The following is a 26,639-nucleotide window of genomic DNA, read 5'->3' on the forward strand; positions in this document are numbered from 1 at the left end:
ATCATCCACCACTGTTGTCATCGGTGGACGCCCAGGCCTTTTTGAGTTCCCAAGCTCACCAGTCAATTCCTTTTTTCTCAGAATGTACCCAACTGTTGATTTTGCTACTCCAAGCATGTCTGCTATCTCTCTGATGGATTTTTTTTTTTCAGCCTCAGGATGTTCTGCTTCACCTCAATTGAGAGTTCCTTTGACCGCATGTTGTCTGCTCACAGCAACAGCTTCCAAATGCAAAACCACACACCTGGAATCCACCCCTGACCTTTTAACTACTTCATTGATTACAGGTTAACGAGGGAGACGCCTTCAGAGTTAATTGCAGCCCTTAGAGTCCATTGTCCAATTACTTTTGGTCCCTTGAAAAAGAGGACGCTATGCATTACAGAGCTATGATTCCTAAACCATTTCTCCGATTTGGATGTGGAAACTATCATATTGCAGCTGGGAGTGTGCACTTTCAACCCATATTATATATATAATTGTATTTCTGAACATGTTTTTGTAAACAGCTAAAATAACAAAACTTGTGTCACTGTCCAAATATTTCTGGCCCTAACTGTACCTGCTGTATGTCATCTCCTCATGTATATTGTATATACCTATGTGTCATCTCCTCCTGTGTATAGTATATACCTGTATGTCATCTCCTCCTATATATAGTACTAGCTGAAGAGCCCGGCGTTGCCTGGGCATAGTAAATATCTGTGGTTAGTTACAGCACCTCATTTCTCTTATTTTCCCATCACACCTCTCATTTTCCCCCTCACATCTCTCATTTTCTCTCTTACACCTCTCATTTTCCCCCTCACTCCTCTTATTTTCCCCCTCACTCCTCTCATTCCCCCTAACACTTGTCATTTCGACCTCACATCTGTAAATTTCCAATCACTCCACTATTTTCCTCACTACTCTCATTTTGCACTCACACCTTTTCATTTTCATCTCACACCCCTCCTTTTCACCTCACACCTCTCATTTTCCTCTCAGTATATACATGTTTGTCATCTCCCTTATACAGTCATGGCCAAAATTATTGACACTCCTGCAATTCTGTCAGATAATACTCATTTTCTTCCTGAAAATGATTGCAAACACAAATCATTTGGTATTATTATCTTCATTTAATTTGTCTTAAATGAAAAAACACAAAAAGAATTGTCCTAAAGCCAAATTGGATATAATTCCACACCAAACATAAAAAATGGGGTGGACAAAAGTATAGGCACTGTTTCGAAAAATCATGTGATGCTTCTCTAATTTGTGTAATTAACAGCACCTGTAACTTACCTGTGGCACCTAACAGGTGTTGGCAATAACTAAATCACACTTGCAGCCAGTTGACATGTATTAAAATTGACTCAAACTCTGTCCTGTGTCCTTGTGTGTGCCACATTGAGCATGGAGAAAAGAAAAAAGACCAAAGAACTGTCTGAGGACTTGAGAAACCAAATTGTGAGGAAGCATGAGCAATCTCAAGGCTACAAGTCCATCTCCAAAGACCTGAATGTTCCTGTGTCTACTGTGCGCAGTGTCATCAAGAAGTTTAAAGCCCATGGCACTGTAGCTAACCTCCCTAGATGCGGATGGAAAAGAAAAATCGACAAGAGATTTCAACGCTATATTGTGCGGATGTTGGATAAAGAACCTCGACTAACATCCAAACAAGTTCAAGCAGCCCTGCAGTCCGAGGGTACAACAGTGTCAACCCGTACTATCCGTCGGTGTCTGAATGAAAAGGGACTGTATGGTAGGAGACCCAGGAAGACCCCACTTCTTACCCCGAGAAATAAAAAAGCCAGGCTGGAGTTTGCCAAAACTTACCTGAAAAAGCCTAAAATGTTTTGGAAGAATGTTCTCTGGTAAGATGAGACAAAAGTAGAGCTTTTTAGGCAAAGACATCAACATATAGTTTACAGGAGAAAAAAAAGAGGCATTCAAAGAAAAGAACACGGTCCCTACAGTCAAACATGGCGGAGGTTCCCTGATGTTTTGGGGTTGCTTTGCTGCCTCTGGCACTGGACTGCTTGACCGTGTGCATGGCATTATGAAGTCTGAAGACTACCAACAAATGTTGCAGCATAATGTAGGGCCCAGTGTGAGAAAGCTGGGTCTCCCTCAGAGGTCATGGGTCTTCCAGCAGGACAATGACCCAAAACACACTTCAAAAAGCACTAGAAAATGGTTTGAGAGAAAGAACTGGAGACCTCTAAGGTGGCCAGCAATGAGTCCAGACCTGAATCCTATAGAACACCTGTGGAGAGATCTAAAAATGGCAGTTTGGAGAAGGCACCCTTCAAATATCAGGGACCTGGAGCAGTTTGCCAAAGAAGAATGGTCTAAAATTCCAGCAGAGCATTGTAAGAAACTCATTGATGGGTACCGGAAGCGGTTGGTCGCAGTTATTTTGGCTAAAGGTTGTGCAACCAAGTATTAGGATGAGGGTGCCAATACTTTTGTCTCGCCCATTTTTGGAGTTTTGTGTGAAATGATCAATGTTTTGCTTTTTGCTTCACTCTCTTTTGTGTTTTTTTCATTTAAGACAAATTAAATGAAGATAATAATACCAAAGAATTTGTGTTTGCAATCATTTTCAGGAAGAAAATGAGTATTATCTGACAGAATTGCAGGGGTGTCAATACTTTTGGCCATGACTGTATATAGTATACACCTGTGTCATCTCCTGTATATAGTATATACCTGTATGTCATCTCCCCTGTAAATAGCATATACCTGCTGTATGTCATCTTCTCCTGTATATACCTATGTCATCTCCTCCTGTATATAGTATATACCTGTATGTCATCTCTTCTGTATATACTATATACCTGTATGTCATCTCTTCCTATATTTAGTATATACATGTATGTCATCTCCTGTATATAGTATATACCTGTATGTCATCTCCCCTGTATATAGTATATACCTGCTGTATGTCATCTCCTCCTCTATATACCTATGTGTCATCTCCTTTTTTATATAGTATAGACCTGTATGTCATCTTCTCCTGTATATAGTATATACGTGTCATCTCCTCCTGTATACAGTATATACCTGTAAGTTATCTCCTCCTGTATATAGCATATACATGTGTGTCATCTGCTCCTGTATATAGTATATACCTGTGTGTCATCTCCTCCTGTATAAAGTATGTACCTGTATGTCATCTCCTCCTGTATATAGTATATACCTGTGTCATCTCCCCTGTATATAGTATATACCTGTGTGTCAGCTCCTCCTGTATATAGTATATACCTGTGTGTCATCTCCTCCTGTATATAGTATATACCTGTGTGTCATCTCCCCTGTATATAGTATGTACCTGTGTGTCATCTCCCCTGTATATAGTATGTACCTGTGTCATCTCCCCTATATATAGTATATACCAGTGTGTCATCTCCTCCTGTATATAGTATATACCTGTGTGCCATCTCCCCTGTATAAAGTATATCTGTGTGTGTCATCTCCTCCTGTATATAGTATATACCTGTATGCCATCTCCTCCTGTATATAGTATATACCTGTGTGTCATCTCCTCCTGTATCTAGTATATACCTGTGTGTCATCTCCCCTGTATATAGTATATGTGTGTGTCATCTCCTCCTGTATATAGTATATACCTGTGTGTCATCTCCTTCTGTATATAGTATATACCTGTGTGTCATCTCTCCTGTATATAGTATGTACCTGTATGTCATCTCCTGTATTAGACCTCGTTCACACGTTATTTGCTCAGTATTTTTACCTCAGTATTTGTAAGGTAAATTGGCAGCCTGATAAATCCCCAGCCAACAGGAAGCCCTCCCCACTGGCAGTATATATTAGCTCACACATACACATAATAGACAGGTCATGTGACTGACAGCTGCCGTGTTTCCTATATGGTACATTTGTTGCTCTTTTAGTTTGTCTGCTTATTAATCAGATTTTTATTTTTGAAGGATAATACAAGACTTGTGTGTGTCTTAGGGCAAGTTTCATGTGTCAAGTTGTGTGTGTTGAGTTGCATGTGGCGACATACATGTAGCGACTTTTGTGAGATGAGTTTTGTGTGGCGACATCCGTGTAGCAACTTTTTGTGTGTCGAGTTGCATGTGACAGGTTAGTGTAGCAAGTTGTGTGCAGCAAGTTTTGCGCATGGCAAGTTTTGCGTGTGGCGAGTTTTATGTGTGGTGCGTGTTAAGTATGTGCAAGTTTTGTGTGAGGCAACTTTTGCATGTGTTGCAACTTTTGTGCATGTGGCAATGTTTCCGCGTGTGCAAGTTTTGCGTGTGATGAGTTTTCCATGAGGTGAGTTTTGCGTGAGCCTAGTTTTGCATGTGGCAAGTTTTGCGCGTGGTGAGTTTTGAGCGGCGACTTTTGTGTTTCGACTTTTATGTGGCGAGGTTGGTGTATGTGTGGTGAAATGTGTGCTGAGGGTGGTATATGTGTTCAAGCACGTGGTAGTGTGTGGCGCATTTTGTGTGTGTTCATGTCCCCGTGTGTGGTAAGTATCCCATGTCAGGGCCCCACCTTAGCAACTGTACGGTATATACTCTTTGGCGCCATCGCTCACTCTTTAAGTCCCCCTTGTTCACATCTGGCAGCTGTCAATTTGCCTCCAACACTTTTCCTTTCACTTTTTCCCCATTATGTAGATAGGGGCAAAATTGTTTGGTGAATTGGAACGCGCGGGGTTAAAATTTTGCCTCACAACATAGCCTATGACTCTATCGGGGTCCAGACGTGTGACTGTGCAAAATTTTGTGGCTGTAGCTGCGACGGTGCAGATGCCAATCCCGGACATATACACCCACACATACACATTCAGCTTTATATATTAGATATACCTGTATGCCATCTCCTGTATATAGTATATGCCTGTATGTCATCTCCCCTGTATATAGTATATACCTGCTGTATGTCATCTCCTTCTGTATATAGTATATACCTGTGTCATCTCCTCCTGTATGCAGTATATACCTGTATGTCATCTCCTCCTGTGTATAGTATATACCTGTATGTCATCTCCTCCTGAATATAGTATATACCTGTAAGTCATCTGCTCCTGTATATAGTATATACCTGTGTCATCTCCCCGTATATAGTATGTACCTGTATGTCATCTCCTCCTGTATATAGTATATATCTGTGCGTCATCTCCTCCTGTATTAGACCTCGTTCACACGTTATTTAGTCAGTATTTTTACCTCAGTATTTGTAAGCTAAATTGGCAGCCTGATAAATCCCCAGCCAACAGGAAGCCCTCCCCCCTGGCAGTATATATTAGCTCACGCACACACATAATAGACAGGTCATGTGACTGACAGCTGCCGTGTTTCCTATATGGTACATTTGTGGTACGTTTTAAGTATGTGGAAGTTTTGTGTGAAGCAACTTTTGTGCATGTGACAATTTTTCCGCGTGTGCAAGTTTTGCCTGTGGCAAGTTTTCCATGAGGTGAGTTTTGCACATGTGGCGAGTTTTGCATGTGGCGAATTTTGCACGTAGCGAGTTTTGAATGGCGACTTTTGTGTTTTGACTTTTATGTGGCGAGGTTGATGTATGTGTGGTGAAATGTGTGCTGAGGGTGGTATATGTGCTCCAAGCACATGGCAGTGTGTGGCGCATTTTCTGAGTGTGTTCATATCCCCGTGTGTGGTGAGTATCCCATATCGAGGTCCCACCTTAGCAACTGTACGGTATATACTCTTTGGCGCCATCGCTCTCATTCTTTAAGTCCCCCTTGTTCACATCTGGCCGCTTTCAATTCGCATCCAACACTTTTCCTGGAAGCTCTTGGGGTCCAGACGTGGGACTGTGCAAAATTTTTTGGCTGTAGCTGCGACGGTGCAGATGCCAATCCCGGACATACACACATACATACACACACATTCAGTATATATACATATATATACACAGTGTGTCCATAAAGTCATGGTGCACTTTTGCCTAATTTACATCTCTGGCCCCAATCATATCAGACCTGTTCATGAGGAGAGATAACAAGAACCAATAAACAACACAAACTCATTTAAGCTGTTGCTGAGCCCCCAGTCAGATTAACCCCTGATAAACAGTTCTGAATAATACACTGCCAGGTCTGTGACAGCTTATGCCAGCTGTGTGGTTTTCCATGCCAGTCGAGATGGGGACGGTACAGAGGAAAGTTCAGTGTGTTCTTTGGTTCGCTAAATTCGAATCCTTGACTAAAGTGGTACGTGAATATCGGAGCGTTTATAATGAAGCGCCACCATATAGGAATAGCGATAAGCAGTTGAAGGAAACCAACAGTTTGGTGGTGAAAGTCCGTGATAAGCCCATTTTTTTTTTGCGGAGCGGTCTGTGACGGCAAACACGTATCTTATGTTGGAATTGTATGCAGTGCCACAATATCCAGAATGTGTCATCTTTTAAAAGGACAGCGCTCCTCCACACTACACCACCATTGTTCGTGAGTTTCTGGATAGAACATTCCCCCGGCGGTGGATAGGCAGGGGTTCCGTCAAGCCATGGCCATCACGATCCCCGGATCTGACGCCCTTAGACTCTTACTTTTAGAATTATGCGAAGCAACATGTGTACATTGAACGTATCAATGACATTAATTACTTAAAACAGAGAATCACAGATGTTATTCACTCTGTTACACCAGACGTTCTTATCCGTGTGTGGCAAGAACTTCACTATAGTTTGGATGTGTGTAGGGCAACAAAAGAAGCCCACATCGAACTGCACTGAATATATATATATATATATATACCGTATATACTCGAGTATAAGCTGACCCGAGTATAAGCCGACCCCCCCTAATTTTGCCACAAAAAACTGGGAAAACTTAATGACTCGAGTATAAGCCTAGGGTGGGAAATGCAGCAGCTACCGGTAAATTTCAAAAATAAAAATACATACCAATAAAAGTAAAATTAATTGAGACATCAGTAGGTTAAGTGTTTTTGAATATCCATATTGAATCAGGAGCCCCATATAAAGCTCCATACAGTTTATGATGGGCTCCATAAGATGCTCCATATTAAAATATGCCCCATATAATGCTGCACAAATGTTGATTATGACCCCATAAGATGCTCCATACAGACATTTGCCCCGTATAATGCAGCACAAATGTGGATTATGGCCCCATAAGATGCTCCATACAGATAACTGCCCCATATAATGCTGCACATGGCCACATAAGATGCTCCATACAGATATTTGCCCCATATAATGCTGCACATGGCCCCATAAAATGCTCCATTCAGATATTTGGCCCATATAATGCTGCACATGGCCCCATAAGATGCTCCATACAGAAAACTGCCCAATATAATGCTGCACATGGCCACATAAGATGCCCCATACAGATATTTGCCCCCATATCATGCTGCACATGGCCACATAAGATGCCCCATAGATATTTGCCCCCATATAATGCTGCACATAGCTGGATAAGATGCCCATACAGATATTTGCCCCATATAATGCTGCACATGGCCGGATAAGATGCCCCATACAGATATTTGCCCCATATAATGCTGCACATGGCCTGATAAGATGCCCCATACAGAAATTTGCCCCCATATAATGCTGCACATGGCCGGATAAGATGCCCCATGCAGATATTTGGCCCCGTATAATGCTGCACATGGCCGGATAAGATGCCCCATATAGATATTTGCCCCCATATAATGCTGCACATGGCGGGATAAGATGACCCATACAGACATTTGCCCCCATATAATGCTGCACATGGCCGGATAAGATGCCCCATACAGACATTTGCCCCCATATAATGCTGCACATGGCTGGATAAGATGCCCCATAGAGACATTTGCCCCCATATAATGCTGCACATGGCCACATAACATGCTCCATACAGATATTTGGCCCAAAAGCTGTTGCTGCGATTAAAAAAATAAAAAAATTACATACTCACCTTTCCCGTTCCACTGCTGACCGCCGCTGTGTCTTCCCATCCTCTGCACCGACGTTCAGGAAGACTGCGGCGCGCACTAATCGCGTCACCGCGCCCTCTGACCTGAGCGTCACTGCAGAGGACGCGGAAGACACAGCGGTGCCGCCGGTGACACAAGGAGCAGGTGAGTATCGCGCACTGCCCCCATCATACTTACCTGCTCCTGGCGCCGTCGCTGCAGGTCTGTTCCATGGCGCAGAATTTTCTTCCTGTAGTGAACGGTCACCGTTACCGCTCATTACAGTAATGAATATGCGGCTCCACCTCTATGGGAGGTGGAGCCGCATATTCATTACTGTAATGAGCGGTACCATGTGACCGCTCAGTACAGGAAGCTGCAGCGCTGGAAGAAGCAGGGACCTGCAGGGACCGCGCCGGGAGTAGGTGAGTATAATTACACAGCCCCGGCTCCCCCTCCCCTGCCGACCCCTGGGTATGACTCGAGTATAAGCCGAGAGGGGGACTTTCAGCCCAAAAAAGTGGGCTGAAAATCTCGGCTTATATACGGTATATATATATATACACAGTGCAGACCAAAAGTTTGGACACACCTTCTCATTTAAAGATTTTTCTGTATTTTCATGACTATGAAAATTGTAAATTCACACTGAAGGCATCAAAACTATGAATTAACACGTGGAATTGTATACTTAACAAAAAAGTGTGAAACAACTGAAAATATGTCTTATATTCTAGGTTCTTCAAAGTAGCCACCTTTTGCTTTGATAACTGCTTTGCACAATCTTGGCATTCTCTTGATGAGCTTCAAGAGGTAGTCACCGGAAATGGTCTTCCACCAATCTTGAAGGAGTTCCCAGAGATGCTTAGCATTTGTTGGCCCTTTTGCCTTCACTCTGCGGTCCAGCTCACCCCAAACCATCAGGTCATCTGGCGTAGCACCTCATCATTCTCCTTCTTGGTCAAATAGCCCTTACACAGCCTGGAGGTGTGTTTGGTGTCATTGTCCTGTTGAAAAATAAATGATGGTCCAACTAAACTCAAACAGGATGGAATAGCGTGCCGCTCCATGATACTGTGGTAGCCATGCTGGTTCACTATGCCTTCAATTTTGAATAAATCCCCAATAGTGTCACCAGCAAAGTACCCCCACACCATCAAACCTCCTCCTCCATGCTTCACGGTGGGAACCAGGCATGTAGAGTCCATCCGTTCACCTTTTCTGCGTCGCACAAAGACACGGTGGTTGGAACCAAAGATCTCAAATTTGGACTCATCAAACCAAAGCACAGATTTCCACTGGTCTATTGTCCATTCCTTGTGTTCTTTAGCCCAAACAAGTCTCTTCTGCTTGTTGCCTGTCCTTGGCAGTGGTTTCCTAGCAGCTATTTTACCATGAAGGCCTGCTGCACAAAGTCTCCTCTTAACAGTTGTTGTAGAGATGTGTCTGCTGCTAGAACTCTGTGTGGCATTGACCTGGTCTCTAATCTGAGCTGCTGTTAACCTGCGATTTCTGAGGCTGGTGACTCGGATAAACTTATCCTCAGAAGCAGAGGTGACTCTTGGTTTTCCTTTCCTGAGGCGGTCCTCATGTGAGCCAGGTTCTTTGTAGCGCTTGATGGTTTTTGCAACTGCAATTGGGGACACTTTCAAAGTTTTCCCAATTTTTTGGACTGACTGACCTTCATTTCTTAAAGTAATGATGGCCACTCATTTTTCTTTACTTAGCTGCTTTTTTCTTGACATAATACAAATTCTAACAGTCTATTCAGAAGGACTATTAGCTGTGTATCCACCAGACGTCTGCACAACACAACTGATGGTCCCAACCCCATTTATAAGGCAAGAAATCCCACTTATTAAACCTGACAGAGCACACCTGTGAAGCGAAAACCATTTCCGGTGACTACGTCTTGAAGCTCATAAAGAGAATGCCAAGAGTGTGCAAAGCAGTTATCAAAGCAAAAGGTGGCTACTTTGAAGAACCTAGAAAATAAGACATATTTTCAGTTGTTTCACACTTTTTTGTTAAGTATATAATTCCACATGTGTTAATTCATAGTTTTGATGCCTTCAGTGTGAATTTACAATTTTCATAATCATGAAAATATGGAAAAATCTTTAAATGAGAAGGTGTGTCCAAACTTTTGGTCTGTACTGTATATATATATATATATATATATATATATATATATATATATATATATACACAGTATATATACCGTATATACTCGAGTATAAACTGACCCGAGTATAAGCCGACCCCCCTAATTTTGCCACAAAAAACTGGGAAAACTTAATGACTCGAGTATAAGCCTAGGGTAGGAAATGCAGCAGCTACCGGTGAATTTCAAAAATAAAAATAGATGCTCCATACCGTTCATTATTGCCCCATAAAATGCTCCATATAAAGCTGTGCCACATATAATGCTCCATACTGTTCCTTATTGCCCCATAGATGTGCCATATAGTGCTCTGCACCGTTCATCATTGCCCCATAGATGTGCCATATAAAGCTGTGCCATATAGTGCTCTGCACCGTTCATTATTGCCCCATAGATGTGCCATATAACGCTGTGCCATATAGTGCTCTGCACCGTTCATTATTGCCCCATAGATGTGCCATATAAAGCTGTGCCATATAGTGCTCTGCGCCGTTCATTATTGCCCCATAGCTGCCATATAGTGCTCTGCGCCGTTCATTATTGCCCCATAGCTGCCATATAGTGCTCTGCGCCGTTGAGTATTGCCCCATAGCTGCCATATAGTGCTCTGCGCCGTTCAGTATTGCCCCATAGCTGCCATATAGTGCTCTGCACCATTCATTATTGCTCCATAGCTGTGCCATATAGTGCTCTGCGCCGTTCAGTATTGCCCCATAGCTGTGCCATATAGTGCTCTGCACCGTTCATTATTGCCCATTGGTGCCATATAGTGCTCTGCGCCGTTCAGTATTGCCCCATAGCTGCCATATAGTGCTCTGCACCATTCATTATTGCCCCATAACTGTGCCATATAGTGCTCTGCGCCATTCAGTATTGCCCCATAGCTGCCATATAGTGCTCTGCACCGTTCATTATTGCCCCATAGCTGCCATATAGTGCTCTGCACCATTCATTATTGCCCCATAGCTGCCATATAGTGCTCTGCGCCGTTCAGTATTGCCCCATAGCTGCCATATAGTGCTCTGCGCCGTTCATTATTGCCCCATAGCTGCCATATAGTGCTCTGCACCGTTCAGTATTGCCCCATAGCTGCCATATAGTGCTCTGCGCCGTTCATTATTGCCCCATAGCTGTGCCATATAGTGCTCTGCACCGTTCATTATTGCCCCATAGCTGCCATATAGTGCTCTGCACCGTTCATTATTTCCCCATAGCTCTGCCATATAGTGCTCTGCGCCATTCATTATTGCCCCATAGCTGCCATATAATGCTCTGCGCCGTTCAGTATTGCCCCATAGCTGCCATATAGTGCTCTGCGCCGTTCTTTATTGCCCCATAGCTGCCATATAATGCTCTGCGCCGTTCATTATTGCCCCATAGCTGCCATATAATGCTCTGCGCCGTTCAGTATTGCCCCATAGCTGTGCCATAGAAAGCTGTGCCATTGCTGCTGCTGCAATAAATAAAAAACCGCCATACTCACCTCTCTTGCTTGCAGCTCCCAGCGTCCGGTCCCGGCGTCTCTCCGCACTGACTGATCAGGCAGAGGGCGCCGCGCACACTATATGCGTCATCGCGCCCTCTGACCTGCACAGTCAGAGCGGAGAGACGCCGGGAAGACGGAGCGGCGCCGGGAAGATGGAGCGGCGCCCGGCGTGTGGAACGGGGATAGGTGAATATGCGATACTTACCTGCTCCCGGCGTCCCGCTCCCTCTGCCTGTCACACGGTCTTTGGTGCCGCAGCCTCTTCCTCTATCAGCGGTCACCGGCACCGCTGATTAGAGAAATGAATATGCGGCTCCACCCCTATGGGTGACCGCTGAAGAGGAGAAGAACTGCAGCACCGAAGACAGTGTGACAGGCAGGGGGAGCGCCAGGATCGCCGGGACTAGGTGAGTATGCCTCAGCGCCCTCTCCCCCTCACCCACCGACCCCCTGCCGCCCACCGTGACTCGAGTATAAGCTGAGAGGGGCACTTTCAGCCCAAAATTTTGGGCTGAAAATCTCGGCTTATACTCGAGTATATACGGTATATATATATATATATATATATACAGTCATGGCCAAAAGTATTGATACCCCTGCAATTCTGTCAGATACTGTAATACTCAGTTTCTTCCTGAAAATGATTGCAAACACAAATTCTTTGGTATTATTATCTTCATTTAATTTGTCTTAAATGAAAAAAACACAAAAGAGAATGAAGCAAAAAGCAAAACATTGATCATTTCACACAAAACTCCAAAAATGGGCCAGACAAAAGTATTGGCACACTCAGCCTAATACTTGGTTGCACAACCTTTAGCCAAAATAACTGTGACCAACCGCTTCTGGTAACCATCAATGAGTTTCTTACAATGCTCTGCTGGAATTTTAGACCATTCTTCTTTGGCAAACTGCTCCAGGTCCCTGATATTTGAAGGGTGCCTTCTCCAAACTGCAATTTTTAGATCTCTCCCACAGGTGTTCTGTTGGATTCAGGTCTGGACTCATTGCTGGCACCTTAGAAGTCTCCAGTGTTTTCTCTCAAATCATTTTCTAGTGCTTTTTGAAGTGTGTTTTGGGTCATTGTTCTGCTGGAAGACCCATGACCTCTGAGGGAGAGCCAGCTTTCTCACTCTGGGCCCTACATTATGCTGCAAAATTTGTTGGTAGTCTTCAGACTTCATAATGCCATGCACACGGTCAAGCAGTCCAGTGCCAGAGGCAGCAAAGCAACCCCAAAACATCACGGAACCTCCGCCATGTTTGACTGTAGGGACCGTGTCCTTTTCTTTGAATGCCTCTTTTTTTCTCCCGTAAACTCTATGTTGATGCCGTTGCCCCAAAAGCTCTAATTTTGTCTCTTCTGACCAGAGAACATTCTTCCAAAACATTTTAGGCATTTTCAGGTAAGTTTTGGCAAACTCCAGCCTGGCTTTTTTATGTCTCGGGGTAAGAAGTGGGATCTTCCTCGGTCTCCTACCATACAGTCCCTTTTCATTCAGATGCCGACGGATAGTACGGGTTGACACTGTTGTACCCTCGGACTGCAGGGCAGCTTGAACTTGTTTGGATGTTAGTCAAGGTTCTTTATCCAACATCCACAATCTTGCGTTTAAATCTCTTGTCAATTTTTCTTTTCTGTCCACATCTAGGGAGGTTAGCCACAGTGCCATGTGCTTTAAACTTCTTGATGACACTGCGCACGGTAGACACAGGAACATTCAGGTCTTTTGAGATGAACTTGTAGCCTTGAGATTGCTCATGCTTCCTCACAATTTGGTTTCTCAAGTCCTCAGACAGTTCTTTGGTCTTCTTTCTTTTCTGCATGCTCAATGTGGTACACAAAGACACAGGACAGAGTCAACTTTAAACCATGTCAACTGGCTGCAAGTGTGATTTAGTTATTGCTAACACCTGTTAGGTGCCACAGGTAAGTTACAAGTGCTGTTAATAACACAAATTAGAGAAGCATCACATGATTTTTCCAACAGTGCCAATACTTTTGTCCACCCCCTTTTTTATGTTTGGTGTGGAATTATATCCAATTTGGCTGTAGGACAATACTTTTTGTGTTTTTTCATTTAAGACAAATTAAATGAAGATAATAATACCAAATAATTTGTGTTTGCAATCATTTTTAGGAAGAAAATGAGTATTATCTGACAGAATTGCAGGAGTGTCAATACTTTTGGCCATGACTGCATATATATATACATATATATATGTATATATATATATATATATATATATATATATATATATATATTGCAGCATAGCGCCAACTACGTGTCTTGGGGGACACTCGCTTGGCAAGGGATTAACGCACTCAGGCACGGATTTCTTATAAAACAGAGTCTTTTAGGTTTATTTCACACGACATAAAGCACATCCTCAGGAACTTGGCAACAGCTTTGAACACCATCTGGACATATTCAACTTCACCACAGTTCATCTCTGACACCGGTCAGCATAAGACACGGACCTCGTCCGTTACCTGCTGGTGACCTTCACAGGTTCCTGGACACCTCTTGGCCTCAGAGGTGCCCCGTACACAATGTCTCTCTCTTCTAACCCCGGTTAGCATAACACGGATCCCTTTCCGTTACATGTTGGTGCCGCACAGGTTTCTCAGATACCTCTCCTCCACAGAGGTATCCTTCAGACGTTTCTCTCTCTGACCCCGGTCAGTTCAACACGGATCTCCATCCGTTCCACACACTGGCATGTGCTAGGTCCAGAGCCCTGCCATGTGCTCTTCAGGAATCCTATTCTGCAGGACTTCCAACACAGGCTTCCAGGACCTTCTGGCATAGACCATTCAGGTCCACACTCCAAGACCATGTGACCAGACCTCAGTCCCATTATATAGTACTAACCACTCCCACAGGTGGGAGTGTGGATGTGTGGCTAGTTTGTCCCGCCCATCTCACACAACTAGCCTAGTAATCCTCCCTTACAACTACACCATACATATACACACTCTTGAGGGACTACAGGTCCCAGAACAACAATATTGCATCAGACTTACCACGCAGACTCCCTCTGCGACACATATCGGCCATTCACAACACTGCCGGACTTTGTCTCATCAGAATTATGCCTCCAAGTGCATCTTGCAGCGCACACACAGCACCCCCTGGCTGTACCATTGGTCACTACACCACAATATATATACACACATACAGTGGGTACGGAAAATATTCATACCCCTTTAAACTTTTCACGCTTTGTTTCATTGCAGCCATTTGGTAAATTCAAAAAAGTTCATTTTTTTCACATTAATGAACACTCTGCACCCCATGTTGACTGAAAAAAATGAAATGTAGAAATTTTTGCAAATTTATTAAAAAAGACAAACTGAAATATCACATGGTCATAAGTATTCAGACCCTTTGCTCAGTATTGAGTAGAAGCACCCTTTTGAGCCAGTACAGCCATGAGTATTCTTGGGAATGATGCAACAAGTTTTTCACACCTTCCTTGCAGATCCTTTCCAGTTCCGTCAGGTTGGATGGTGAATGTTGGTGGACAGCCATTTTCAGGTCTCTCCAGAGATGCTCAATTGGGTTTAGGTCAGGGCTCTGGCTGGGCCAGTCAAGAATGGTCACAAAGTTGTTCTGAAGCTAGTCCTTTGTAATTTTAGCTGTGTCATTCGGGTCATTGTCTTGATGGAAGGTGAACCTCCGGCCAAGTCTGAGTCAGGTTATCTCTGTACTTGGCCACATTCATGTCTCCTTCAATGACAACCAGTTGTCCTATCCCTGCAGCTCAAAAACATCCCCATAGCATGATGCTGCCACCACCATGTTTCACTGTTGGGATTGTATTGGGCAGGTTAGGAGCAGTGCCTGGTTTTCTCATCTAGCCAAATTAGTTCTCATGCTTCGCACTGACGAGAGCCAACATCCCAAAACACCGTGTCTGTGAATTAAGATACTGATTTGGCTTTTATTCTAAGTCATATTGCACGACTCGTTAAAAGGGTTGATTGTGACTTGTAGGATCGCTACTTCCAACAGGTGGCGCTATAGAGTTTAAGTCCTCTTTTTCTCTGAAGAGGCAATTTGCATATTGTTTTTTTCCACACATACTACTTAAGAGTTATCACCAAAAATATTTGTCTCATCAGACCAGAGAATCTTATTTCTCATAGTCTGGGAGTCCTTCATGTATTTTTTTTAGCAAACTCAATGGGGGCTTCCATATGTCTTGCACTGAGGGGTGGCTTCGGTCAGCCCACTCTGTCATAAAGGTCCGAATGGTGGCGGGCTGCAGTGATAGTTGACTTTGTGGAGCTTTCTCCCATCTCTATACTGCATCTCTGGAGCTCAGCCACAGTGATCTTAGGGTTCTTCTTTACCTCTCACACCAAGGCTCTACTCCCACGATTGCTCAGTTTGGCTGGACAGCCAGGTCTAGGATGACTTATGGTGGACACAGACATCTTCCATTTAAGGATTATGGAGGCAACTGTGCTCTTAGGAACCTTAAGTACTGCAGAAATTCTTGGCCAGATCTCTGCCTTGCCACAATTCTCTCTCTGAGCTCCTTAGCCAGTTCCTTTGACTTCATGACTCTCATTTGGTCTGATATGCCCTGTGAGCTGTGAGGTCTTACATCGACAGGTGTGTCCCTTTCTAAATCAAGTCCTATCAGTTTAATTAAACACAGCTGGCCTCCAATGAGGAAGTAGAACCATCTCATGGAGGATCACAAGGAAATGGACAGCATGTGAGTTAAATATGAGTGTTAGAGCAAAGGGTCTCAATACTTATGACCATGCGATATTTCAGTTTTTCTTTTTAATTATATTTGCAAAAATTTCTACATTTCTGTTTTTTTCAGTCAAGATAGGGTGCAGAGTACATTAATGTGACAAAAATAAACTTTTTTGAATTTACCAAATGGCTGCAATGAAATAAAAAGTGAAAAATGTAAACAGGTATGAATACGTTCTGTACCCACTGTATGTATGTGTGTGTGTGTGTGTGTATGTATATATATATATATATATATATAAAATCAGGTAGTGCTGCCAAATTTTCTTTAATTATCTATATACCGTATATACTCGAGTACAACCCGGCCCGAGTATAAGCCGACCCCCCTAATTTTGCCACAAAAAACTGGGAAAACTTAATGACTCGAGTATAAGCCTAAGGTAGAAAATGCAGCAGCTACTGGTAAATTTCAAAAATGAAAATAGATACCAATAAAAGTAAAATTAATTGAGACATTAGTAGTTTACATGTTTTTGAATATCCATATTGAATCAGGAGCCCCATATAATGCTCCATACAGTTTATGATGGGCTCCATAAGATGCTCCATATTAAAATATGCCGCATATAATGCTGCACAAATGCTGATTATGGCCCCATAGGATGCTCCATACAGACATTTGCCCCGTATAATGCTCCACAAATGTGGATTATGGCCCCATAAGATGCTCCATACAGATAATTGCCCCATATAATGCTGCACATGGCCCCATAAGATGCTCCATACAGATATTTGCCCCATATAATGCTGTACATGGCCCCATAAGATGCTCCATACAGATAACTGCCCCATATAATGCTGCACATGGCCACATAAGATGCCCCATACAGATATTTGCCCCCATATAATGCTGCACATGGCCCCATAAGATGCTCCATACAGATATTTGCCCCATATAATGCTGCACAAATGTTGATTATAACCCTAGAAGATGCTCCATACATACATTTGCCCCATATAATGCTCCACAAATGTGGATTATGGCCCCATTAGATGCTCCATACAGATATTTGCCCCCATATCATGCTGCACATGGCCCCATATAATGCTGCACATGGCCCCATACAGATGCCCCATACAGATATTTGCCCCATATCATGCTGCACATGGCCACATAAGATGCTCCATACAGATATTTGCCCCATATAATGCTGCACATGGCCACATAAGATGCCCCATACAGATATTTTCCCCTATATAATGCTGCACATGGCCGGATAAGATGTTCCATACAGTTATTTGCCCCATGTCATGCTGCACATGGCCACATAAGATGCCCCATACAGATATTTTCCCCCATATAATGCTGCACATGGCCAGATAAGATGTTCCATACAGATATTTGCCCCCATATCATGCTGCTCATGGCCACATAAGATGCCCCATACAGATATTTGCCCCATATAATGCTGCACATGGCCCCATAAGATGCTCCATACAGATATTTGCCCCATATAATGCTGCACATGGCCCCATAAGATGCTCCATACAGATAACTGCCCCATATAATGCTGCACATGGCCACATAAGATGGCCCATACAGATATTTGCCCCCATATAATGCTGCACATGGCCCCATAAGATGTTCCATACAGATATTTGCCCCGTATAATGCTCCACAAATGTTGATTATAACCCTATAAGATGCTCCATACAGACATTTGCCCCAAATAATGCTCCACAAATGTGGATTATGGCCCCATTAGATGCTCCATACAGATATTTGCCCCCATATCATGCTGCACATGACCCCATATAATGCTGCACATGGCCCCATACAGATGCCCCATACAGATATTTGCCCCCATATCATGCTGCACATGGCCACATAAGATGCCCCATACAGATATTTGCCCCCATATAATGCTGCACATGGCCAGATAAGATGTTCCATACAGATATTTGCCCCCATATCATGCTGCTCATGGCCACATAAGATGCTTCATACAGATATTTGCCCCATATGCTGTTGCTGCGATTAAAAAAATAAAAAAATTACATACTCACCTCTCCGGCCCCCGACACTTGCTATAGTCACCTGCTCCCCGTTCCACCGCTGACCGCCGCTGTTTCTTCCCGTCCTCTGCACGGACGTTCAGGAAGAGGGCGGCGTGCACTAATCGCGTCACCGCGCCCTCTCACCTGAGCGTCACTGCAGAAGACACAGCGGCGCCGACGGTGGAACAAGGAACAGGTGAATATCGCGCACTGCCCCGGTCATACTCACCTGTTCCTAGCGCCGTCGCTGCACGTCTGTTCCTCGGCGCCGCATTTTCTTCCTGTAGTGAGCGGTCACCGTTACCGCTCATTACAGTAATGAATATGCGGCTCCACCCCTGAGAGGTGGAGCCGCATATTCATTACTGTAATGAGCGGTACCATATGACCGCTCACTACAGGAAGAAGCTGCAGTGCCAGGGAAGCAGGGACCTGCAGGGACCGCGCCAGGAGCAGGTGAGTATAATTAGACAGTCCCCGCTCCCCTTCCCCTGCCGACCCCTGGGTATGACTCGAGTATAAGCCGAGAGGGGGATTTTCAGCCCAAAAAAGTGGGCTGAAAATCTCGGCTTATACTCGAGTATATACAGTATATATATATATATATATTTTTTTTTTTATGTTTTGTATGTAATTTCTTTAGGTATTTTTTAAAGTTTTTCAATCATTTTAATGAATGAAAAATCGCATGCAAAAACGCAAGAAAAAATGTGATTAAACATGCAACTTTTTTGCAGCCAATATTCCAGTATTTGCAGTAGTAAATTCTTCTGTAAATGCTGAACATGCCCTAAGGGTATCAATATCAGAGTAGGAGAAATGGAAAACTCCTTTTTTTTTTTCTGAAACATGTAAAACATGTAAATGTGACAAAAAGCTACATTATATTCATCGATAGTGGAATCCTAACAACGGATGACAGAATTCTGGTCTTGGAATCTAAATTCTGACAAAATCTTTAAAGGGAACCTGTCACCCCGTCTTTTCAGATTGAGATAAAAATACTGTTAAATAGGGCCTGCGCTGTGCGTTACAATAGTGCATGTAGTGTACCGATTCCCCACCTATGCTGCGAAATACATTACCAAAGTCACCGTTTTCGCCTGTCAATCAGGCTGGTCAGGTCAGGTGGGCGTGGTGACATCGCTGTTTCTTCCCCAGCTTTCCGTTGGTGGCGTAGTGGTGTGCGCATGTCCAAGTGCCGAATGCACTGCGCGCAGGTGAAGAAAAAGCGCGCGATCTGCGCTATTACCCTTGTCATCAGTGGGGGCGGCCATCTTCCTGAGGCCGCGCGTGCGCAGATGGAGTGCTCTGCCGCACGGGGCTTCAGGAAGATGGCCGCGGGATGCCACGCGTGCGCAGATGGAGATCGCGGCGGCCATTTTCCCAAAGCCGAGTTTGCATCTCAGGATTACTGGCACTATCCCCGTAGGCAATCTAGATTGTGAGCCCCAGGTCATTATGTCTTTGGAGACAGCAAAGTTGAGAGCATACAAACTCTTTGCAAATGTTGGTGGGATTTGTACCCAGGACCCCAGTGATGCAAGGCTACAGTGCTAACGACTGAGCCACAGTGCAACATATAAATCATTCCCATCTTGCTCTATTTATGTTATGTAAAACCTTGGAGCAGGAATAAAGTAATTTGTTAAGGAATTTGGTTGCAGAATATGGCCTAAAGTGTTATTTCCACCTTAACTTATCTCACCGATCTTTGAATGTGAGGTCATCTGATAGTTCAGTCAGCTGTTATTATGCAGAGATGGCTGCCCTTACTTTAGCTTGTGTGGTGTAGAAGAGGGGAAGCAATCAGGGTACATGGAGAGATGGGGAAGAACTCATTGTTAATGTATTGCTGCACATGACTCAAGGTTGCAGGGGATTTTGCCAATGTTATCACCCACCGTTAATTATTAAATACATAATACTTGCTCTCAGGCTGTCAACTTTAAAGGAGGAGAGAGGGTATCTTTTTTCACCCCAGAAAAGGAGTGAGAGGTCTAGCACTTGCTCATCTAATTACATCGAATTACTCCTACATGTACAGGGTGAATTGTCACTGAGATCATGAATGCTGAACAGTGTGATGTCTGCCAGGTCCATATTGTGGATCGGGCAGACAGATTGCAGTCACAGCTACCAATGAGAAAGTTAGAGGGAGGTGAGATGGAGGGTCCTTAAAAATGATTACAAGGAACAAGGAGAGAAGCCGAAGGCCAGGACCTCCGAGGTGATGTTTTCAGAAATACTGCTGGTGCCACAAGTGTCACTAAAAAGACAGTGGGAACTTTAGGGAGGTAAAGAAGTGGCTTAGAAATTGGTGCAGAAAGGAAGGGTTTGGGTTCATGGATAACTGGGCCGACTTCTTGTCAGCTACAGTCTCTATGGTAGGGATGAGCTACACCTCAATGGGGAGGGTGCAGCTGTGCTTGGGTAAAAATTGTTAAGGCAGATAGAGGAGCTATATTTTCGTCACTGACCAATGGCATGCAATTCTGTGACACACCTGTGGTGTCAATATGATCACTGCATCTCCAGTTGATTTCATTGAGAGGTGTAGTTTGTAAAATGGGCACACTTGAGGGGGCTTCTGCTCTTCTGGCAACTAAGAGGCTCTGCCAATGTGACATGGCACCCTCAAACCTGTCCAGCAAAATAAGAACTCTAATTGGCGCTTCCTGCCTTCTGAGCTTTGCACTGTGCCTCAAAAGTAGTTTTCCGACCATAAATGGGGTATCGGCAAACTCAGGAGAAATTGCACAGCAAATTTAGGGGTACATTTTTTCCTGCTATCCTTGTGAAAGGAGAAAAAATGGGGCTAAAAGAACATTGTTATGGGAAAAATATTTGTTTTCCTTTTCACAGATCAACATTGTAAAATTCTATGAAGCACTTGTGGGTTCAAGGTGCTCACTACACGTGTAGATAAATACCTTGAGGGGGTCTAGTTTCCAAAATCGGTAACTTGTGGGTGGTTTCCACTGTTTAGGCACATCAGGTGTTGTCACGCACAGTGTAGGACAGACTAAGTGCAACACAAAAGGATCAGGGAAGGGGTAACCAAACACCAGGGAAGGGTGAAGTGGAGACCCCTGAACTGATCTAACGTAACTCTGTCTGTCCTGCCGTCCCTATATAGGTTCCTCACTTATCGCCAAGCAGGATACTTAGTACCTGTATGACCCTGGCAATAAGCCCTGCACTGGGAAGGTCGGATGAACGCTAGTCAATCCCACTAACACTAAATACAGCTGTTCTATGATATATGTGATTGATTGTCATGATTTATTATGTTATTAAAATTATACCTTTTAATCATTCCACATTTTTTGGTGGTTGATAAGCCCCAAGTTTTTTTGTATTTTAATACCTACATGTTCCCTGAAGTCATTTCTTAAAAGCATTGTGAAACACTGACAGATAGTGATTTATAAGATATATTTTCCCAAGGAGTTATTGTCATAGATGTCTCAGATTCAAAAATATGTTTGATTTGTAGCTGGAAGCCAAGTCAGGACTGTGAGTCACAGCGCTGGTCAACATTGGATAACGCAACTGAAATTCACGTACAGAACTCACCATATACAAATCACTTCTTTATTAATTTTCTTAAAACATATCAGGTGATACGATGGCCATTTAGAGTATAGAGACGCTTCCAAGGGTCCGATTCCCTCTTCCTGGCGATATGTTCTAAATGACATTAATGAAGAAGTGATTTTACATGGTGACTGCCACTTTTCCCTATTTTTGGACTGCAAATGTTTCCCCAGTCTGGGGTCTATTAAGTGGTGCACCACTGTGGTTCATGAACCTTTTTGCATATGCAACCTGCAATACTGCGATCTCCAAAGACCATCCACAGAGACCATGTCAGCAGGATTGAGCCCTATAAACAAAAGGCATGGCCATAATGGCACTGTGATGTTGATTAATAGGATACCTGATGTGAAGGCATCCGCTCAGTGGTTGTTTAATACTCACCTTATGAAGTTTTCATAAAATTACATGTTCTGTGTGCTTTGGGATGGAACATGGGGCAGGGTCTTTTTCTCGCTCTCCGTCCTCCCACCTGCCTCCTCTGTTTCTTGTGCAGGTCACTGATTACTCACTTACTTACTTTTTAAAATTTTGTGTTTCCACTAACATGGTGTGGGTGGCACATGCGCAGTGGGAGCTGATGTCCTGTGTGCAGGACTAGGGCCACTGTCACCCCCTCCAACCGTTATAAACTAAAAGAGCCACCTTGTGCAGCAGTAATGCTGCATTCTAACAAGGAGGCTCTTTTAGTTTTAGGTTCAAGTATACCCCAAATAAAGCGTTTTTATACTTAGCCACAATTCCTGTCTCTAGCTAGGGAGGCGGGTCCTCACTCCCCAGCTCTAACCGCTCCTCTGCCGTCACTCCAATCTTCCTGCGCTTTCGGCGCCGCCCCCTCAGCGCTGTGTACGTTTCAAAACCGGCGCCTGCGCAGTGAACTGCTGTGCTGCGCAGACGCAGTAAGCTCTGGCCGTCTGACGTCCCAGCCAGGCTTGCAGACTGCGCCTGCGCGGGCATTGCGGCCAGCCACCTTTGGAATCCCCGCCCCGCACTGTGTTATGCATTATGCACTTGCTGTGCTGCGCAGTCTGCAAGCCTGGCTGGGACGTCAGACGGCCAGAGCTTACTGTGTCTGCGCAGCACAGCAGTACACTGCGCAAGTGCCGGTTTTGAAACGTACACAGCGCTGAGGGGGCGGCGCCGAAAGCGCAGGAAGATTGGAGTGACGGCAGAGGAGCGGTTAGAGCTGGGGAGTGAGGACCCGCCTCCCTGGCTAGAGACAGGAATTGTGGCTAAGTATAAAAACGCTTTATTTGGGGTATACTTGAACCTAAAACTAAAAGAGCCACCTTGTTAGAATGCAGCATTACTGCTGCACAAGGTGGCTCTTTTAGTTTATAACGGCTGGAGGGGGTGACAGTGGCCCTTTAACAAAATGCCATCGGAGGTGGTGCATGCGCAGATCGAGATTTCGGTTCTAAATTGAACCAAAATCTCAATCTGCGCATGCGCCGCATTCGGCATTATTATATTGAAGTCATGCACACAGGACCCCAGCTCCCACTGCGCCCACGCCGCCCACACAAAGATATAAAGGATATAGACACATTTGGAGACACTTTTTATACTTTACTTAAATGCATGTATTTTAGCTAAAAAGCAACAGACTGCAAAAAAAAGATGTTGACACCTGTGGTGGCAATTTGCCTCCTATAGCCTCAGGGTTGCACTATTACTGGTTGTAGAATAAGTTAATTAACCTGTCAGGTAGACCCTTATGGGTATGTGCACACGTATCTGTGAGGGCTGCGGATTTTTCCACAGCGGATTTGATAAATCCGCAGTGCAAAACCGCTGCGTTTTTTCCTGCGGATTTATCGCGGTTTCTATTGCGGATTCCACTGCGGGTTTACACCTGCAGTTTTCTATTGGAGCAGGTGTAAACCGCAGCGGAATCCGCACAAAGAATTGACATGCTGTGGAATGTAAACCGCTGCGTTTCCACGTGTTTTTTCCGCAGCATGTGCACTGCGGATTTAGTTTCCCATAGGTTTACATTATACTGTAAACGCATGGGAAACCGCAGCAAAATCCGCAGCATGTGCACATACCCTATGACAGAGAGCTTGTAACTACTTCATCATGTTTCTGACCTTATTTCAGCTGATTTATGACCACAGGAAAGTTCAGCTCTTTTTTGATGTGATTTGTGGTTAGGAATGAGCTGGGAGGAGCTCAATAAAAGACAGATAAGGCAGTTACAAATCCACTGCAGAACTAAAAAACGGATTAATTCTTAATTAGCCACATTCTGCAGCCAGCAATGTACATGGTAACAACTGCTTGAAATGTCAAACGGTGTAACACATTCATTTAACAAAAAAAAAGGAAAATGCCCCAGAATGGTGTCCTGTATCATTGTTCACGATCTGGACAACCCTTTCTTGAATTAAACGGCCCCATTGAAAATAAAAACAGCTTAAAATGACTTCCCGAATGGGAGCTGTTTCAGTGATGTCAAAGCCTCATCTGCCAGCACTTATGTGACATCATGTAATGTGAGTACTGCAGCCAATTGATGGCTGCTAATGGGTTGCTTTGCCCACAATTCACTTGCACTAAACTAGGACATACGCTGAATTGGTTGCAGCGCTCATCGCAAGTGAAGGCAGATAAGCCGCCAATATCGAGCAAGTCTGGGTGTTGAGTATAAACAGTTTTATTTTCAATAGGATAATCTTTAAATTATGAAGACTGTGTCCAAGTAGTAGATATTCGTTTTGGTTACCAATGCCCCAAAGTGTGCCCATATTATTTTATTCATTAAATATGGAAGAAAAAAATGTTAAATCGTTACGCACTTCAAGTTGCTGTTCCTTTTCCTCCAGAACCTCCTTCTGAGATTGCAAGAAATCTGAAAGCATTCTTGTAAGTTGTTTACGGTCATCTATCTCTGCTGCTAATCTGCCATTGTAGTCTGCAAGGAGCATGCAGGCATCATCCACCATCTTAGAAAGTTGATCACCCGAGGCTTTATCTAGAAATAATAGCAATATCATTTTCACTTAACTCAACCCAAAGTGTCCCATCCGCTTTTTAACTAGATAAAAATAAGCTTCTATCAAGTTTTTTTTATATACAATAATCACCTACCAGTAATTTTATCCAAAAGTGACACGTCTTGTACTTCCACAGGTAGAGAGCTTATTCTCTGGTGTACAGCTGCATCACCAGAAGCTGCATTTTCAAGTTCTTGCAATGCACGAATTAGATCTGTTGTCTAAGAGGAACAAAGAATGTAGATAGAGTCCAGAAAATATGATAAAAGTTATAAGTAAGTGTATCACTTTTGTGCAGCACCCGAGGGTCCTGGTCATTGCAGTAATGTCATTTCCCTCTAGGGGGGAGTGATGTTACGTTTGGAGGCAAAGAATGACAACCGAATCCAGGTATCACAAACATGCAACACATTTCGCACTCCAGGCCACCATGGGGAGCTATGCTCTTATTTATTAGGGCACTCTTCACACAGGTAAAACTAGTTGCCTGGAGAGGAAGTTAGGCAGTTGCTTGCTGACCTTGGCTCAGGTAGTTGGTCCCTGACAGGGGTGGGAGCCTGTCAGAGGCTGAGACAGAGGGACACGGAGCTGCGCCTGCCCTAAGTGCGGCAGTAACTAAGAAAGGACACGACAAGAGAACTTTATTGTAGAGAGGGTGAATAAGTCATAGCAAAGGAGTGGACACCAGGAGGAGTTCTGCCCTACACAGGCTGCCTCCTTCTGAGGCGCAGGATCCCGGTAGCCGGAACACTGAGGGAGCAACAGCGCTTTATGCCTTGCTCCAGAGACCGGCAGGACAGCTAATTTACTGATCCGCCCCTACACCCAGGAGGCAAGGTGGCACCCACGAGAGGCCGGGGCATGATAGAGTCCCTGTAAAAAGCCTCAAGCCACCGGTCATACGGGTTTGCCCTATCCATCTGGGGGACAAAGAGACATAACATCTACAACATCTGCGAGAACCTTATGAGAGGCTTAGCAGTAAGGTACTACAACACCAAGGTGCTATAGAGGAAGGCTACTGATTTGTACCTGGATAAGGGGACTCTGGATTTGCCTCCAAACCGGCCGGACTCTGCCTGCCCTGTGATCTGGTGCTCTGGACTGTGGATGCTGAAGCCTTCAGTAAAAGGTAAAGAGACTGCAACCTTTTGCCCCGTTCTTCACTGCGCCTCACACCATCCACCATCTACACACTGGGAAGCCCTGGGGACATACTTCACCTGTGGGAAGGTATACCATCTAGCTGCCATAACATCACCCCAGCGGACCCCTTAAAGCAGCGTCGGTCACCCTGACCGAATACCACAGATGGCGTCATGAACATTTCCCCTTTAAAGACCTTTCCCTTTAACACGGACGTCCCGAGGGCCACGGACCGGGTCAGCCACCGTGACATCCCCCTTGAGAACCGAAGGACCCGGTACCGAGTACCCCGCTGCCCTTGGGGGCGCTCCATTTGCATGGAGTATAATCTTAAAATAAGGGTGCACTAACTTGTGACCCAGGGGCTGAATGACTCTGTGATGCTGTTCTGTGCAGTCTATGATCACGTGGACTATTGTTTAATGAGCACCATAGGGCTATACGAGTTTTATGTTAAAGTGGTTGTACTACCATAGAAATGTATCAGTTATACACAGATTAGGTGATGAATGTTTGACTGCCAAGACTCCCAACAAACACTCAAAGGAGATGCCA

The 26,639-nt window shown here is 44.2% G+C and overlaps 1 protein-coding gene across 3 annotated transcripts in view; it reads right to left on the bottom strand.

Moving 5' to 3' along the window:
- RPRD1A (regulation of nuclear pre-mRNA domain containing 1A) overlaps positions 1–26,639 on the bottom strand; it is a 127,907-nt gene that overhangs the window by 43,825 nt on the left and 57,443 nt on the right. For all 3 annotated transcript variants that reach the window (XM_069730503.1, XM_069730502.1, XM_069730504.1), the window contains 2 exons: positions 25,033–25,159; positions 24,741–24,916 (listed from right to left, as the gene is read on the bottom strand). In XM_069730503.1, the coding sequence (XP_069586604.1) occupies positions 24,741–24,916; positions 25,033–25,159 (303 nt within the window). The remainder of the gene's footprint in view (positions 1–24,740; positions 24,917–25,032; positions 25,160–26,639) is intronic.

The sequence above is a fragment of the Ranitomeya imitator genome, chromosome 6 (genome assembly GCF_032444005.1).
Source record: "Ranitomeya imitator isolate aRanImi1 chromosome 6, aRanImi1.pri, whole genome shotgun sequence".
In the NCBI taxonomy this organism is placed as follows: domain Eukaryota; kingdom Metazoa; phylum Chordata; class Amphibia; order Anura; family Dendrobatidae; genus Ranitomeya; species Ranitomeya imitator.